This window comes from Salarias fasciatus, chromosome 5 (genome assembly GCF_902148845.1).
Source record: "Salarias fasciatus chromosome 5, fSalaFa1.1, whole genome shotgun sequence".
Lineage (NCBI taxonomy): Eukaryota > Metazoa > Chordata > Actinopteri > Blenniiformes > Blenniidae > Salarias > Salarias fasciatus.
This window is the reverse complement of record NC_043749.1, coordinates 30329500-30347778: the sequence shown is the minus strand read 5'-3', so window position 1 is coordinate 30347778 and position 18279 is coordinate 30329500. Positions and strand designations below refer to the sequence as shown.

Genomic DNA, 18279 nt, shown 5'->3' with positions numbered 1-18279 from the left:
GTACTCTCCTTTGGCTTGAATACAGCGCTGCAGCCGGGATTTCCATTGCTCAAAACAATCGGCATGCTCCTGCGTAATGGTCCCTGTAAGAGCTTTCTTAGATTTTTTTTTTTTGCACCTCTTCATCATCAAATCTCCGCCCCTTCAGTTCCTTGTTCATTCTTGGGAAGATAAAGGAGTCGCACAGGGCTAAATTGAGGGAATACGGTGGATCGGGCAGCAGGGCCATGCCGTTTTTCATCAGGAACTGTTTTACGCGCAGAGCCCTGTGCGCTGGCGCATTGTCATGATGGAGCCACCAGTCCCCACTCTCCCACAGCGCCGGCTGCTTCAGCCTGACCGCCTCCCAGAGCAACCACAGCAGGGATGATCTTCCCAAACAGCCTCCATTGTCCTCCAGCTGCCTTTTCAGCTCCTGGCACATGTCCACGCCAGCCTGTTTCTGCTCCATGGTAAAGAGGCGCAGGACCATTTTGGGATTTTTCGAAGAAGGGGGCGGGACTGTAATAACAAACACTGTGTGTGAGCTGCCTGTGTGTCTTTGTGAGGTGAAATTTTTCATAGTTATGCTTAAGGCTATGCTATAGCAACATATAATGGCCAAAAGGCTCAAATCATTCTTAGTTTTTTTTTGTTTTTTTTTATAACCACAGTCCGGTTTCTTTTGGGTCCCCCCTCGTAACTTCATATAATCACCTCAAACAAAATCCACTTTGCACATTGATTTTCAAAGTATTATCTGATTAAGAATATTTCAGCAAAGATATATCTCTTTGCAGCACTCATACTGACCTTCTTATATGTTCTCCCTTCATCTCTCTTATCCTTGCTTAATGAAACAAGCAGAATCCACATTCACCACCATGAAGCTGCTTCGAACACATTCTATGAAAGTCTGGTTTTATTTTATTTTTGTTTTTTGTAGTTCAGCTGTTTGCACATCTCTCTATGTTTAAGGTTACAGAAAAAGACAGACAAGCTTAAAGCTCGTGTCCGGAGTTTCCGTTCGTTTCCAACGTATGTATCATTTTTCAACAGAGCTTCAATGTGTCAGTCTGGTTCGATACTACAATATAATATTGCATAAAGCAATATAAAAATTTATTTATGAGCCCCGCCTTCGTCTCATAGACCCCCATGTTATCCGAAAAAGTGCCAGTCAGCGTCAGCCAATAGATTTCGAGCTTCCGCATTCTCGTGTTGTCAATCAAAGTGTGCGAGCAGCCAGAGAGCACGGCCGCTCGCCCAGGCAGAGGTGAGTTAGCTACGCAGCAGCCGCCGCTCACCTCGGATATATCCACTGTCTGCTGAACATCCACCGTAAACAGCTAAACATGTAGGATGCTGTAGGACTCGGAGGCTCTCATTTTCACCCGACAGATAATAGTGTGCACAATTAAAGGGGCGTGGCTTGGTCGCTCATGAAAGCAGAGGGAGGGCGGAACCTGAGACTTTGGATTAAAAAAAACCTCTCTCTTTCAAAACTCCGGACACGAGCTTTAAGCGGCAGCTCTGTAATGATTGGAGTCGATGTGTGTGCGTCAGATATGCTGATAAGCTGGAGGCTCAGCAGAACCCAGACCTGATGGGTTTTTAACATTGGGCGCCACCTGCAAGACAACAGAACAATCAGTGGGATTTTAACTCAGAATAAAAAGATTCACGTTGCAAACACACTTATTTTATCTACCTGAGGGTATGGCTGAGCGGGGGCAACAGGTGCTGCTTGGAAATTGGGCGGAGCCTGAGTGATGATCTGCCCTTCTACAGTTTGAATGAGTTGCTGTGGCTGCTAGAAGAGGAAAAAAAACACAATGTCACTAAGGCCCCATTTATATGAGAAAGTTTCAAATGAAAGTGCATTCTCGTGTTTTTGTTTAAAGGTGGCATGGACGATTTTCCCTGAATTTAGAGACCAGCGACTGTCAGTGCCTTTTTGAATGATGCGCATGCTCCAAGCCATCTCATCCTCTCCACCAGAGAAAACACTCATCAAATGCCAGGAGCGAGTGAGTGAGAGCTCATATGGCTCAACTGTGCACTTCACTGTTTTCAACACTCAGCATCGCTCAAACTTTCCGTTGCAGACTTTCCTAAAGATGTGGTGAAATTGGTACAACACTGAATGGTTGAAAGCGGAGCTCATGAGATAATTCAATACTCGTACGCATGCGCAGCCAGCTGAGCTAGGCAGGTGCGAGCACGCTGAATGTCATGGTGGTGAGCCAGTAGTTGAGATGATCCACCTGGAAAGCCACAGAAAGAAAAATCCTCCATACCACCTTGAAGAAAAGCTGAACAGTCACTCAACAACATTTTGAAAATGATGTCCGTTTCTACCTAAAAGCCAGAAACTCTGAAAATTATGTAGTTTTGATGTAGGGCCACTTGTGAATGCTATTGTGTGTTTTTATGATGAAACAACACACATGCCTGTACCAGTACCACACAGGCTGTACCAGTACGGGACACCGAGGTTTGGCAAAGTATAGCCACAGTTCTTGCACCAGGAAATTTTAAGGCATAGCCACTGTGGCTCAGCCTTAAATCCATTGTTGAGCCACATAGAGCCACAATTTTCCTGGGTGATGACAGTGGTGCGCATAGAGAATATTGCAAGCTTGAAGCACCTCACGATTCAATTCCATTCAGAGAGCTAGAACAAGATTATTCAAGGATTATCACAAATTTTGAACCATCTTTTTCCCCTCACTTTGAGGCTACTTCATACTTTTAAAGAAGATATGGCTATAGTATGCATAAACGAAAGTAATCAAACAAGTGTTCTTCCCTGTTCCTGGAGGACCCCTGTCCAGCATGTTCCAGTTCTCTCCCTGCTTCAAACACACCAAATACTGAGGAAAGCCCAGTAATGAGCCTGTCAATGGAAACAGGTGTGTTCTCAGTTTTGCTGGGTTAGGCTTAGTCCACTTGATGAAGAGGGCTTATCTAAATGTTTCCATCGTTACCAGCCAGAAACACCAATCAGCGGTAGGGGCTGTGCGCAATGTGAGTAACGAATCACAGATTTAGTGACATAACAATCATGTCAAAGTTTTAATTGGTCCATAGCTAAGCTAAGGGGGAGGAGTTAGTTTACTTATTAGTGCATTGCTACCTATATGTAAATATATATTCTTTTTTCTTTTTTAATTAATACAGCATGATATTAATTTATTGTTACTTTATTTTACATTTTTTCTCAGACCCCCTAAGCTATGGCTTGAGGATTCCTGGGGGTCTGGGATCCCAGTTTGCAAAATGCTGCTGCAAACATGCTGTAACTGTGCAAACCTATTTTTCTTGCTGTACTGTATTAAAAAAAAGAAATAATGAATAATTTCACAGTCTTTGTTAGCCTTTTGATAAGTTTTGTGCTAGTACGCTACGTTCCCTCACATCCTTTGCATCTTCTGGGGGCTAACCACCTGCCTTAAAACCGAGTGACACCCCTGTCTGTCAGCACTCACTACTCACTAATCATGTCAGCAAAATCAGAGTGATTACCCAGAATTTAATAAGTGAGCCCCCCCCCCCCCCCCCCCCCCCAAAAAAAAAAAAAAAAAAAAAAAAAAACACACAGAGAGAGGCTACCAGTTTGGGACAGTTTGCTTGATGCTTGATTTGGGTAGTTATGGAGCATCAAAGCTGCTGGGCACGGAGCACCGCCTGCGTCTGGTGCTCCTCCAGTGTGGCATTCAATCAGACCCAAATCTTTGTTTTGATCCTCATAACAGAGCTCACGGTTGGAATGTAGGCGGGGTTGAATGCGACACAGGCCCCACTCTGGCTGTTGTTCCTGAGTGGCACTGCTCAGCTATCCAAGCAAAGCAGTGAGCCTCCATTCCCTGCAACACAGCTTGGAAAACTTTCTCATTCTGAACAGCACTGTCTGAAGTCCTGCTTTCCACCAAAAGGACAGCACTGTGTGGTGTGCAGACATTAAAAAAAGGAGTTGACATAACAACCGGTGAGTATAAAGCAGCATGTGCAAATAGCCAATGAACAGTTTGAACATGACTGGGCTGGTCGAGAGTGACGGTCATTACTACCAAACAGCTGACAGCAGAGCTGTCGCTTCTTCTTGTGAAACCTGTACCAGTGTGCCTGGTATCTCAATGGAGGAGGTTTAAGAAGTGGTCACGGTTGAGTACATATTCACTTGAAAATGTCGTGTAAACGGGACCTGAGTTTGTCATTTATCTGAAGGATGGGTAACTAATCTGGTAAAGTGACACTAAAACAAGTTCACAGTGAGGAACTGACTCACCTCTGTGCAGCAGGAGCAACAGGAGCAGGTTGCATTACAGGCGTATGCTGCCATGGTGATTGAGATGATGAGCTCCAGGAACTGGAACACAGCCACCACAGCCGAAAAGCCACCATAGTAATACTGAAGAGAGAATTTAGTTAGTATCTGCACACAGAGAATTGTAGCTACATGGATACAACTCATACTGAAAAGCTAAAGGAGAAACAGCCACAAATCCACAGTGTTTTTTGTACACTTTGGAGTAAAAGTAAAGCCTAACAGGAGATTTGATGACAGACTGAAGTTTCTTTTTTTGAGACACACACAGGTCAGAGTCAAAGCTACAGCAATGTCATGACATTGCTGAAGCTAAATCTGAGTGTCTCCAAAATATGAGCAGGAAAACTATACAGTTATCCAGATTTTCTATACAAAAACCCGAAAAGGAGGAACACTATCATATAAACTGACACACAACCAATAGTTCTTTTGAAAAGTGAAAAAGACCCAACTCTTAAGGACCCCTCTCCCTACTCAATGCTGATGTGATGATAGTGGCTAAAACCATTGCCAGTCGTTTAGAAAATGTCTTGCCCTGTATTATTTCTGAGGAGCAAAAAGGATTTATTGTGGGATGCCATATATTTTTTTAAGACTTGTACTCATTTGTATATAATTTACTCCAACCACTCAAATAGTTTTCTTGAGATTGTAGTAATAACGGATGCTGAAAATGCGTTTGATAGGGTCGCGTGGGGATACATGCTTGTAGTACTGGAAAAATTCAGCTTTGGACAGAAATTTATTGCTCAGGTGAGACAACTATACACTTATTCACAAGCCAGTGACTCATACAAACAATGTTTGCTCAGACTATTGTGCTCTGGAGCATGGGACAGCTGTCGTCCAGCTCCATCCGTCTTTGCGTTAGCTATCGAACCATTGGCCATCTCAGTAAGAGGTGTTGTCTGTAATATCGCTGAATATCATTTATCTTTGTACACTGAGGATTTGTTGCTATTTGTAAAGGGCCCTGTATCTTGTCTTCCTGGTGTCATGTCCATTTTGGATAAATTTTAGCTCAATTTTAAGGTTATAGGTTAAATCTGAGGCTGGTTCAGTACTCCAGCAGACTGACCTGCCGTTTAAGGTCACCCTCTCTGTTTTCAAGTATCTGCATATTTACTGTATGTGCTTAGTACTTTTCTGCCAGTTTTGTTTTGCTCATATCCCAAGGAGCTCATTAATTGGCAAATTAAAAAATCTTCAAAAATCTTCTGAGTATTCCTTTAAAGGTGCTGTAGGCAGGATTCTCATCTCCGCCATCTTGCTTCGGGTTACCGAAGCAAGATGGCGATTAGACTCAGCTAAGATGGTGATTTGAAACCCAGCACAGCCAATCCTGTCCTGTTTTCTCTGACATCACGCCCTTACGCAAGTTAAGCCCCTCCCACAAGAATGTGCGACGAACGCCCCTCGACCAATCACCGTTAGAGCCTCATGGGCTCTTCTGATTGGTCAAAGATACCTGGAGCTATAGAGATTCCTTTTCAGCTCAGAACAGAGACAGATGGAAATGCTGCACCTTCGCGGTAGTGCAGTTATGCTACACTCCTAAAGGATTATCAATGGATACTCTAACATTTAATCCAAAGAAAACACAGAAAAATTAGCATTGACTAGCAAAATCCTGCCTACAGCAGCTTTAAGGACTTACAGATCTTGCCAGATCTATAAGTGCTCTTATGTTAAGCATAGTTAATGTGATCACCATCTCAGCCAGGGTGGGATGTGTGAATGTCGTAATCATAAATTGTCATTGATATTTTTTCCAATGAATATATTTTGCAAAAATAATTCTTACATTGTGCTCTTGGTAGGGGCGGTACCAAATGACGGGATCCAGCGCATACAGGATGACACCACTCACAGCAACAAGTGCTGCTATGATGTTAAGTGCCAGAGAGGCGTTGATCTGGAGAGAGACCAGAGTCCAGACATTAGACAGAAACTTTGACAGAACCTAATGAAATATTTGAAATGTCTGATAAGCAAGGACGAGAAACTGTCTCGTGATAAGCGACAGTCCTGGTGTTTTAAATTCATTCTAGCTCAAATAAAACTCGTAGTCATCATCATATATTACAAGATTAACCCCCTTAACAGCAACCCACATTGCACCCACATAAATCATCCCAGACATACTTTATTATCACATTCACACACACATTCACACACCAGTGGAAGTGTCTGAAATGCAAAGCACTCAATCGATCCACTGGGAGCAGTTAGGGCTTCAGTGTCTTGCCCAAAGACACTGACACTGAGCTAAATTTTAACATTTTGATTGATTGATTGATTGAAAGGTCCCTCAAAGGCCAATTCAAAAATGATAAAAAGTTAGATTACCATTGACAACTCATTCCATAGTTTTTGCTAGGGTTGCACCGATACCATTTTGGTCACCGATACCAATTCCGATACCTGGCTGTGTAGCATCGGCCGATACCGATACCCTGCCGATACCACGCTTCTTCTAATTGTCAGGAACTGTCACGTCCTCTGCCTCGGCCACCACGTGGGCGCAGTGTTGCTGTTTTTCCTCCTTCTCCTTGTTTCTGTTCTCCCCATTTACTACATACCGTATTTTTTGGGCCACAAGACGCACTGGAATATGATAATGTAACATCCAGCAGCATGAAAGGTAGATGAGTTGGATTCTTAATGCTGGTTTATTAAGCTTCAGAACTTACTGTGGTTGTAACCACGGCAAAACTGCAGCAAAACTTCCATCCATCCATCCATCCATCCATCCACCACTTCCTGACCAGGTCTCAAAACAACAGTCTTAATAAAAAAACAGCTGAGAGGCGACTCTCTCTCCGTTTTTCCAACAGGCGCACACATGCTGGCTTCCTGGCCCCGCCCCGGCGGTGCATTCAGGTTACTTGAAAACATAGGAACTCACAGAACTCAATATACCGGTTAAAAAATAAGAACTACATCAAAGATGCTACAAAAGTAAGTCCGTAATTAAATAATAAGGCGAATTAAGCAACGCCGTTGTGGGATCCTCCTCCTTTGTTTTTGTTCGGCAGCTTGTGTTCCAGTGGTTGCACTACAGCCTCTTTATGTTACCATCGACCGGGAATCACCACACTGCAGGCTCCTGACTCCCGCGACTGCACGGTTCATACAGAAAGCACAGCGCAGAGGATGTGTAACGATACTGATTGATTAAAAAAGCAACGTATTTACTGCGGACGGCAGAGCGGAACGACATACTTTATGTGGAATGTGGCAGTAAGCCTGGACCTGTACCTCCAGTTAGCTCCTGTTACTGCCTCAGCCGCTAGCTGCTACGCCGGACCTGCTTCTGGAGCCCAGCTGGTTTCCTAACTTCACCGGGGAACTCAGTTAAACTCCAGACTCAGTCTGCTCCTGCGGCTGGAGACCAGCTTCATCTCACAAAGACTCATGATACTAATAAGACTCCTGCTCTTCAGACTCAGATCCACGCTCTGTAACAAGAACTGCATCCTCACTGGGATGTAAAATCATTGCTGCCATTCGCTGAAAACACAGATCACACAGCGTGAATGTCGAAAAATGAATTCACACGGCGGTGCGTTCAAGTGCAATATGAAAGTCGGAAAACGGCATCGGCGTGTTATTTGTGAGTACTCGCCGATACCGATACCAGCGTTTTAGTGCGGTATCGGGGCAACTGCCGATATCAGTATTGGTATCGGCGCAACCCTAGTTTTGCAAACCAGTTCAAATATTTCTTTCAAATTGAAATTCAAAGTTATTAATGAGAAATGTTTTTTCCTCAAACACAAGTATCTGTCACTCACCAGACAACGGCTCAAAAGTTTCTCAGCAGCCACCGTCACTGATCCAGCTGCGATGTACTGCAACAAAATTGATCAAATGAAGCTTTTTTACAGTCACATTTTGAATGACCAAATACAACCAAACCACAGGCCTGTCTTAAAGGTAAAGAGAATTTTGTCAGTATTAGTTATCACTGTTCCAGTAACACACTGTGGTGTTCCATGAGGTTCTGTTTTCAGTCAGTTATTCTCACTCTAAGTTTCCTTTGTGCATTATAATTTAAAAACATTGATAGCACAGTTTTGCAGATGATACACACTTGTATTTTCCAATACAAAGAAATAATACAGGTATGTTAAAAAAGCTTGACAGACGAGCTGAAGTCCGTCTTTCCATTGAAGTTCTGTGATATGAATTCATCAATTTGTCTTGAAATCAAATCTGAACTACATGAGACATGGGAAGATCGTCCCTTAATGCAACTCACCTAAATCTTCTCAGGTCTTTCAAATAAAATAAAACCTTATTCATAAAGGCCTCAGCAAAGGGAGGTGGCCACCACCACCCGCCTCCCATCGCTGAGCCAGGCAGGGCGAAGAGTTCACTGCAAGGTGACACCTGAACTTTTGGAAGAAGTCATATCTGGAGGACCTCATACCAGACAAGAGTCAAAGTCTCCCTGTGCACGAGCGCGTTAGGCGGTGCCTATCTCCATTTCGTAACCCCAGGCCACACAGCTACTTTGAGTAGTGGAAGCTACAGTGGGGGGGTTAGACCTGTGGTAGCTCTGTGTGTTCGACCCCCTACCCCATTCTATATATGTCGAGCACCTGGCTAGAAGGCAGTCAGTACCATTTTTAAGGTCTTTGATATGACCCGGCCGGGATGCGAACCCATAACCTCCCGGATGCTCTACCACTAGGCCATCACTCCAGTACGACAAGACTTCACAAATTAAAAAGAACTATCTGGGCATTACAATCGAACAAGCCATGCTCAGCATAGAACTGTTTGGTCTTCATTTTTTGATTGAATTACATGATTGTTTTAAAGGCTGAGGATCTGAAGACTAGTTACAATCTCTAAGCTAATGTTTGTCTTGCCTGACCCAACAAAGGGTGTCTGCATGTTAACCTTTACTGTTAACCTGCAATGAGTAATTCTGCACCCATTACATCAAACACAACATCACATGTGTAATTAAAGAAAATGAACATGATATGATACATTATGCAACACAACTTACAGACAGACTCACTTCAACTGGCTTCAACAGGGTTACACTCAAAAGAGGAACAGGTCTTAGTTTCCCTATCACAGCATTTCACTGAAAGAGTTTGGGTAGAAGAGCTGGACTTTGCTTCATGACAGGTAGGAGGAAAGGTGAATCTTGGGGCATAGGTCCCATAAATGATCATTCATGCTCATAAAAGAGTCATATTTGTATTGATATACAAATGAAGTATTGTTATATTTTTATTGAGTTGCTAGTCATATGATGTCATGTAAGATTTAGTCAGCTTCTACATTATCAGACCTTCTACAATATCTAGCCTTTCACTCAAGACTCTACTAAGTGATGCCCTGAAAATAACGAGTTAAATAAAAAACTGAAAACAAGCACCGCCTTTGAAGTTATGTACACTGTGTCCTTCTCTTGATAATAACAATTTGTGACGACAAAGAGAGACAACTTGAAGGCAGAGGAACATAAAAACTGGACTTACAATCAAAGCTCCCCAAACAAAGATCCCGCTTAAAACCCCCAGTGAAGGGTTGTAGACAGCCGCTGCGATCCCAAACAGCAGCGTCAGCAGGCCAATCATGATCTGAACGGTCTGCAGAGACAAACAGAAGAAACTTGGCTGATGATGAAAAGAATGAGAGACAATCTGAAACAAACACTTCTTAACTTCTACTGGACCCTTGCTATTTCATTTTTTGGCAAAAAAAAAATTCCATGACTATTTTATTTAGTTTATTAATATCTCAACAGAAAACAGTAAATATTCTAACAGATATATGAATTGATTATTAAAAAAAAAATAATAATAATAAAGGGACGAAATCATGGCCTAAAACTGTTGATTGATTACCCTTTCACGATTATATATTGTTGCCCAAGTAATGCATATCTGAAATATCAGTTCTTTTTTTAATTGTATCTATTTTATGACAATTATCAGTTACATAAGACTTACAGAAACAGGAAGTGAATGTCAACATACTGTCACTCGATGTATGAATAGTTAAATTCACAAAAAATTGTATTATATCTTCACATGTTACAGAGTGATGGAGTCAAAAATATTAAAATTTCAATTGGAAATATTAATGATAAAAATATTAATCATAACTCATAGATGAGACTCATTAAATTAATTCCCAAAAGTCTCCAGTGCCGAGTTCAACTATTTCAGGCGTTACATGTTTAGTGACTGTTATCTTTAAAAATATAACGAAATAAGGAAATTGTTCAGTTCCTTTTGTGGATTTCATAGTGGCTTCAGAGGATTTTGACTGGATTCTAGTGTACTTCAGCATAATGTACAGATCAATCAGCACTTAAATTTATTTGTGTTTGTTACAATCATGATAAACATACTTTTCTGTCTTACCAATACAGATGGGTTCTTTGATTTGGATTAGGCTGGACTGAATCATTATTTTAATAAGATAAATACTTTTAAAAATCATGTCCTGATGTCTTCACAAACCTGGTTATAATACTTGTCACAAATCACAAGCTGTTACATTTTCATTTATTTCTGTCAGTGTTGATTCAAGAAACTGCGTTCAGGTTTGTCTGTTATCAGAAACTCACCCCGAGCGCCTGGGGATGTCCGTTCCTGAAGTTAAGTCTTCCATCCAGTGACAGCTGCTGTACCCCATTGGGAGCTACTGGGTGCACCTGGGTTACCAGCACCACATTTCCCGAGGTGTACGGCATCGAGGAAGAAGCTGCGTTAGAAGAAGCCATGTTCTACTTGGAGGTGTTCCGGCGATCTTCTGAGCTGCTCCACTCTCTGTCACATATAAATCCACAGGTTAATCATTAATCCCTCTGTTACGAAAGCGAGTAGCACAAGCATATGGCTCACATTTACTGGAAAACAGTATATCATGATATCTACATAATGTTTGCGTATTGTGTGTGCCGGGAGTCATAAGATTTCAGGAAGGTATTCCCCTTTGAGTTGAGTTGTGTTTGAAAACTGTTGCACCTTCTTTCCACGGACTCACACAGCAGCTCATCTCACTCTAAAAACCCTTGTTGAAGAAAACACTTAATCTAATGTCAGAAGACTTTTTTTCAACAATAAAATCGTGCTGGATGCATTTAATGGTTTGACAAATCTCCACTCATCCTGTCGTCCTGGTTTAGGTGTAGGAGGAATTACATGGACTTTCGTCTCAACTAAAACACCCTGATCAATCATTGACTTTATAACATCTTCAACACCTGTATAAACCTTTAATTTATATTGCCTGTGAGTTTGTGAGGCTTAGCTGAGGTGATTAAGCCTACCTGGTTTTTATGTGTGGCCCATTATTAGGCAGGTACTTCAGCCAAATCAGACAGAGGTACAAATGACATTTGTTTTTGTGGATGTTGAAACTCAAATGTACTTTGAGGAGAAGTGTCCGGTTCTGTGTCTGTGGCCTAACCATGAACAAATCTTCACCTAAATGGAGAATATGCTGTGTGTTTGTCACCGGTACATCAGGGTCGCCAGTGAGGTCTGGATCAGTGGATGCTGGCTCAGGGCCACACTGGGGTGTTCTGGGTGTTTTTGGGGTGGGTGGGGTCAGGGGTCCTCGGTCCTGATGCCTGGAGGTTGCCCCCTCCCATGAGGAAAGGGAGACAGCCTTGCTGGGGGGGGCTGGGCAGCTCAAGCTTGCTGTTGCTGTGGGTCTGGGTTGGTGCACGACCCGGTTTCTGGTTGCCGTCCCCGGATCCAGAGTGCAGGGGGGTTGGGGTAGGATGGGAGAGGTGTGGGGGATAGGAATGGGGGTTGGTAGATGGGAGTGGTTTGGTAGGATGGGGGGTTACTGGGCAGTGCTGTTGGTAAGACGGAGGGATGTGTGTGTGTGTGTGTGTGTGTGTGTGTGTGTTCTTGTATTTCTATCCTTGTCGGGGCCAAATGTCCCCACAAGGATAGCAAAACGTGGAACGACGTGCCTTGTGGGGACCTTTTTCCGGTCCTAAGTAGGAGAAACAGTGTTTTCTTGACCATGTTGTTGTTACTGAAAAAAGTAAAAGTGCAAAAACATTTCTTTAGGGTTAGGCTTTGTTGTGGTGTGGGTTAGGGTTAGGGTAAGGGTCAGGGTTAGGGGCTCGACATGAATGGGAGTCAATGGACGGTCCCCACAAGGATAGAAATACAAGATTGTGTGTGTGTGTGTGTGTGTGTGTGTGTGTGTGTGTGTGTGTGTGTGTGAGTGAATGAGTGATTACAGCGGTCAACCCTTGTAAAAAAAACAAAAAAAAACAAAACTGAGACATAAAAATTTGGCAGCTAAAATCCATCCATTCCAGTCACTTTTAATTACCTTTGCATGCAATTTTGTGGGTTTTTATTTACTTGCACATGTCCTAAAAGTTTTCTGTATGTTCCAGTTACTTGGTGTTTTGTGTAAAGTAGTGAAAAGAATCGGCTGTGCCATATAACCTTTATTCCTCAAGTCAAAGCTTTATTCCTAAAGTCAAAGCTTTTAAAACTGAATGATCTGATTGACTTCTGCACTGTTCTACTTGTATATAAAGCAAGTACAATTGTACTTCCTCTGAATCTTCAAAAACTCTTTACACAGAGGGAAGGTGGATATATTCTAAGGGGGTCTGAGTACTTTCAGGTCCAATCAGTGAGAACTACGAGGAAGTGTTTTTGTGTTTCTGTCGGAGGTGATAAGATCTTGAATCGATTGAGTCTAGAGCTCAAGCAATCTCCCAATTTTCAACTGTTCAAAACAAGGTACAAAAAAATGATATTCACTCGGTACACATTTCAAAACGGTATATAACTCAAGTATGTATGACTGTGGACAAGTCTTGTTTTATTTTAAGGTTAAGTTAAGTATATAATGACATTCAATTTTGTTTTATGATTTCTTTTTCTGAATTGACACTGTTTTGGGTGACAACTAGGGATCAAAACGGTATCATTGTATTAGAATGCACCATATAGGACTATGTACATGTAGGAAAAGAAAGCAGCTGATTACGGTACACTGGGTGTCTGGTGGTGTGAATGCTCAGGTTGGTTCAGGATGGGCAGGAACCATGGTGTGATTGCGGGTGGAGGACTGATAGAGCTGCAGGGATGGTGGTACGACGGCTGTTCGCTGGAGGTGCAGAGGCTGGCACACCTATGTGTTAAAAAAAAAAAAAAGGCAACAATAACGAAAAAGATTTGACAAGTGAAACAAGTGACTACTAACCAGCAGGGGGAGTCATGACACGCACAGTTGCGATGATCCATCTGCATTGGTTTGATTGGAGCAAGTGGTTTCACATGAAATGATCCGTCCAGCAGGGGGAACTATGACACGAGCAGTGGTGATGGGCCCATCTGCATAGGATGGGATCCAAACAAATGGAAAAACGAGAAAAATAAACAATATCTGAAAAACGCATGAGGGTATGGCAGCTTTTGCATAGCCGGTGGGGGTCGTTGTGCAGTCTGCTGGGTCGCTCTGTGTTTCGCTCACTTGCGGTTGCATGTGGACCTGCGGCATCAGGTATCAGCTGAGGCTGAGCATTGCCATTCACTGGCAGCCGCTGAAAAACTTTGCTATATCAGCAACTTGAAGGCTAAGGTTCTATATGCGATATTGTTTAAGGTGCTTGATTCAAGGGTGACAGAAAATACAGGACTGTTTCAGAAAATTAGAATATTGTGATAAAGTTCTTTATTTTCTGAAATGCAATTAAAAAAACAAAAATGTCATACATTCTGGATTCATTACAAATCAACTGAGATATTTCAAGCCTTTTATTATTTTAATATTACTGATTATGGCTTACAGCTTAAGAAAACTCAAAAATCCTATCTCAAAATATTAGAATATCATGAAAAAGTATACTAGTAGGCTATTTAACTAATCACTTGACTCGTCTAAATAACTCGAAACACCTGCAAGTGTTTCCTGAGCCTTGAAAAACACTCAGCTTGGTTCAGTAAACTAAATCACAAGTATGGGGAAGACTGCTGATCTGACTGCTGTCCAGAGGACCATCATTGACACCCTCCATCAGGAGGGTAAGACACAGAAAGACATTTCTCAAAGAGCAGGCTGTTCACAGAGTGCAGTTTCAAAGCACATTCACAAAAAGTCTGTTGGAAGGGAGAAATGTGGCAGGAAACACTGCACAACCAAGAGAGATGACCGCAGGCTGAACAGCATGGTGAAGAAGAGCCGCTTCCAGAATTTGGGGGAGCTTCAAAGACAGTGGACTGAAGCTGGAGTCCAGGTATCAAAAGCCACTGCTCACAGACGTGTCCGGGAAATGGGCTACAATAGCCGTATTCCCATGGTCAAGCCACTTCTGAACTCAAGACAACGGAAAAAGCGTCTGACTTGGGCTGTGGAAAAGAAGCACTGGACAGTTGAAGAGTGGTCCAAAGTCCTCTTTTCAGACGAAAGCAAGTTTTGTATTTCATTTGGAAGTCAAGGCGCCAGAGTCTGGAGAAAGGCTGGAGAGGAGCAAAATCCAAGTTGCTTGAAATCCAGTGTGAAGTTCCCACAGTCAGCGATGGTTTGGGGCCATGTCAGCTGCTGGTGTTGGTCCACTGTGTCTCATCAAGTCCAGAGTAAATGCAGCTGTGTACCAAGAGATTTTAGAGCACGACATGCTTCCTTCTGCTGAAAAGCTCCATGGAGATGATGATTTCATTTTCCAGCATGATCTGGCACCTGCCCACAGTGCCAAAACCACCAGTAACTGGTGTACTGACCATGGCATTACTGTCCTCGATTGGCCTGCCAATTCCCCTGACCTGAACCCCATGGAGAATTTGTGGGGTATTGTGAAGAAGAAGCTGAAAGACACCAGACCCAACAATGCAAATGAGCTCAAGGCCGCTATTGAAGCACCCTGGGCATCCATAACACCTCAGCAATGCCACAGGCTGATTGCCTCCATGCCACGCCGCATTGATGCAGTAATTCGTGCAAAAGGATTCCCAACCAAGTACTGAGTGCATTAATGGACATTTTCAAATGTTTGATTTTGTTTTGCTGTTATAATTGTGTTTTTTTACTTGGTCTGAGGAAATATTCTAATATTTTGAGATAGGGTTTTTGAGTTTTCTTAAGCTGTAAGCCATAATCAGCAATATTAAAATAATAAAAGGCTTGAAATATTTCAGTTGATTTGTAATGAATCCAGAATGTATGACATTTTTGTTTTTTTAATTGCATTTCAGAAAATAAAGAACTTTATCACAATATTCTAATTTTCTGAGACAGTCCTGTAAATATGTCCGCATGTTTACTTGAATCAATATTAATTGTACATATGTAAATGTAAACTTTTTCACTGTTCAAATGTCATAGTCAAATGTCAAAAGAAAAGAGGCTACCAGTTTGGGAGAGTTTGCTTGATTTTTGGTAGTTATGGAGCATCAAAGCTGCTGGGCACGGAGCACTGCCTCCGTCTGGTGCTCCTCCAGTGTGGCATTCAATCAGACCCAAATTTTTGTTTTGATCCTCATAACAGAGCTCACAGTTGGAATGTAGGCGGGGTTGAATGCGACACAGGCCACACTATGGTTATTGTGACACTACATTCTCTGGCTGTTGTTCCTGAGTGGCACTGCTCAGCTATCCAAATGAAGCAATGAGCCTCCATTCCCTGAAACACAGCTTGGAAAACTTTCTCATTCTGAACAGCACTGTCTGAAGTCCTGCTTTCCACCAAAAGGACAGCACTGTGTGGTGTGCAGACATTAAAAAAAGGAGTTGACATAACAACCGGTGAGTATAAAGCAGCATGTGCAAATAGCCAATGAACAGTTTGAACATGACTGGGCTGGTCGAGAGTGACGGTCATTACTACCAAACAGCTGACAGCAGAGCTGTCGCTTCTTCTTGTGAAACCTGTACCAGTGTGCCTGGTATCTCAATGGAGGAGGTTTAGGAAGTGTAATATTCACTTCAAAACGTTGTGTAAACGGGACCTGAGTTTGTCATTTATTTGAAGGATGGGTAACTAATATGGTAAAGCGACACTAACAGAAGTTAACAGTGAGGAACTGACTCACCTCTGTGCAGCAGGAGCAACAGGAGCAGGTTGCATTACAGGCAAATGCTGCCATGGTGATTGAGATGATGAGCTCCAGGAACTGGAACACAGCCACCACGGCGGAAAAGCCACCATAGTCATACTGAAGAGAGATTTAGTTAGTATCTGCACACAGAGGATTTTTGCTGCATAGAAACAACTCATACTGAAAAGCTAAAGGAGAAACAGCCACAAATCCACAGTGTTCTTTGCACAATTTGGAGTTAAAGTAAAGCCTAACAGGAGATTTGATGACAGACTGAAGTTTCTTTTTCTGAGACACACACAGGTAAGGGTCACAGCTATAGCAAACTAATGACATTGCTGAAGCTAAATCTGAGTGTTTCCAAAATTTGAGCAGTAAACTATACAGTTATCCAGATGTTCTACACAAAAACCCTAAAAGGAGGAACACAATCATATAAACTGACACACAACCAATAGTTCTTTTGAAAAGTGAAAAAGACCTCACTCTTACGGACCCCTCTTCCTACTCAATGCTGATGTGATGATAGTGGCTAAAACCATTGCCAGTTGTTTAGAAAATGTCTTGCCCAGTATTATTTCTGAGGAGCAAAAAGGATTTATTGAGCAATGCCATATATTTTTTAAGACTTGTACTCAATTGTATATAATTTACTCCAACCACTGAAATAGTTTCCTTGAGATTGTTTTAATAACGGATGCTGAAAATGCATTTGATAGGGTCGCGTGGGGATACATGTTTGTAGTACTGGAAAAACTCAGCTTTGGACAGAAATTTATTGCTCGGGTGAGACAGCTATACACTTATTCACAAGCCAGTGACTCATACAAATAATTTTTGCTCAGACTATTGTGCTCTGGAGCATGGGACACGCAATGTCTCGTCTATCTCCATCCCTCTTTGCAAAGTTAGCTATCGAACCATTGGCTATCTCAATAAGAGGCGTTATCCGTAATGGTGTTGAATACCATTTATCTTTGTACACTGAGGATTTGTTGCTATTTGTAAAGGTGTCATGTCCATTTTGGACAATTTAGCTCAATTTTAGGATATAGGCTGGATCTCATCAATGAGGTTGGTTCAGTCCTCCAGCAGGCTGACCTGATGTTTAAGGTCACCCTCTCTGTTTTCAAGTATCTTAGTATTTCCTGTATGTGACTAGTACTTTTTCTGCCAAGTTTGCTTGGCTCATATCCCAAGGAGCTCATTAATTGCCAAACGCCACCTCCTTCTTCACTGGAAAGCTCCCAATCCTCCTTCTGGATCACAGTGGCTTACAGACATCATGTTCTTCCTTAACGTGAGAAGATTAAATAGACAATGATAGGGTGTACTGAAAAGTTAATTTCTAAATAGTAGAATTCTATTTTTTTTTTTTTTAAGGACTTGCAGATCCTTTTGTTAAGCATAGTTAGTGTGATCACCATCTCAGCCAGGGTGGGATGGGTGAATGTCATAATCATAAGTTGTCATTGATATTTTTTCCAATAAATATATTTTGCAAAAAGAATTCTTACATTGTGCTCTTGGTAGGGGCGGTACCAAATGACGGGATCCAGCGCATACAGGATGACACCACTCACAGCAACAAGTGCTGCTATGATGTTAAGTGCCAGAGAGGCGTTGATCTGGAGAGAGACCAGAGTCCAGACATTAGACAGAAACTTTGACAGAACCTAATGAAATATTTGAAATGTCTGATTAGCAATGGCGAGAAACTGTCTAGTGATAAGTGACAGTCCTGATGCTTTAAATTCATTCTAGCTCAAATAAAACTCGTAGTCATCATCATATATTACAAGATTAAACCCCTTAGCAGCAATCCATATTGCACCCATATAAATCATCCCAGACATACTTTATTATCACATTCATACAACAGTGGAAGTGTTGCCTTGCAAAGCACTCAATCGATCC

The 18279-nt window shown here is 42.2% G+C and overlaps 1 protein-coding gene across 1 annotated transcript; it reads right to left on the bottom strand.

The window, feature by feature from the left end:
• Positions 1-1499: 1499 nt before the first annotated feature.
• On the bottom strand, positions 1500-11069 carry LOC115388511 (membrane-spanning 4-domains subfamily A member 15-like). Its single transcript, XM_030091672.1, has 7 exons — positions 10914-11069; positions 9817-9927; positions 8110-8166; positions 6117-6227; positions 4271-4393; positions 1691-1789; positions 1500-1610 (listed from the first exon to the last, which is right to left on the bottom strand). Exons 1-7 carry the CDS (start codon positions 11067-11069, stop codon positions 1542-1544), a joined length of 726 nt encoding a protein of 241 aa, XP_029947532.1. The 3' UTR covers positions 1500-1541.
• Positions 11070-18279: the final 7210 nt, after the last annotated feature.

Excerpts from the sequence above, each read along its gene's own strand:
- LOC115388511 (XM_030091672.1), bottom strand. The coding sequence starts at position 11,069 with ATGGCTTCTTCTAACGCAGCTTCTTCCTCGATGCCGTACACCTCGGGA. Across the intron at positions 8,167-9,816 it reads TTGTTTGGGGAGCTTTGATT|TACATCGCAGCTGGATCAGT; the intron begins GTAAGTCCAGTT and ends ATTTTGTTGCAG. Across the intron at positions 1,611-1,690 it reads CCGCTCAGCCATACCCTCAG|GTGGCGCCCAATGTTAAAAA; the intron begins GTAGATAAAATA and ends GTTGTCTTGCAG.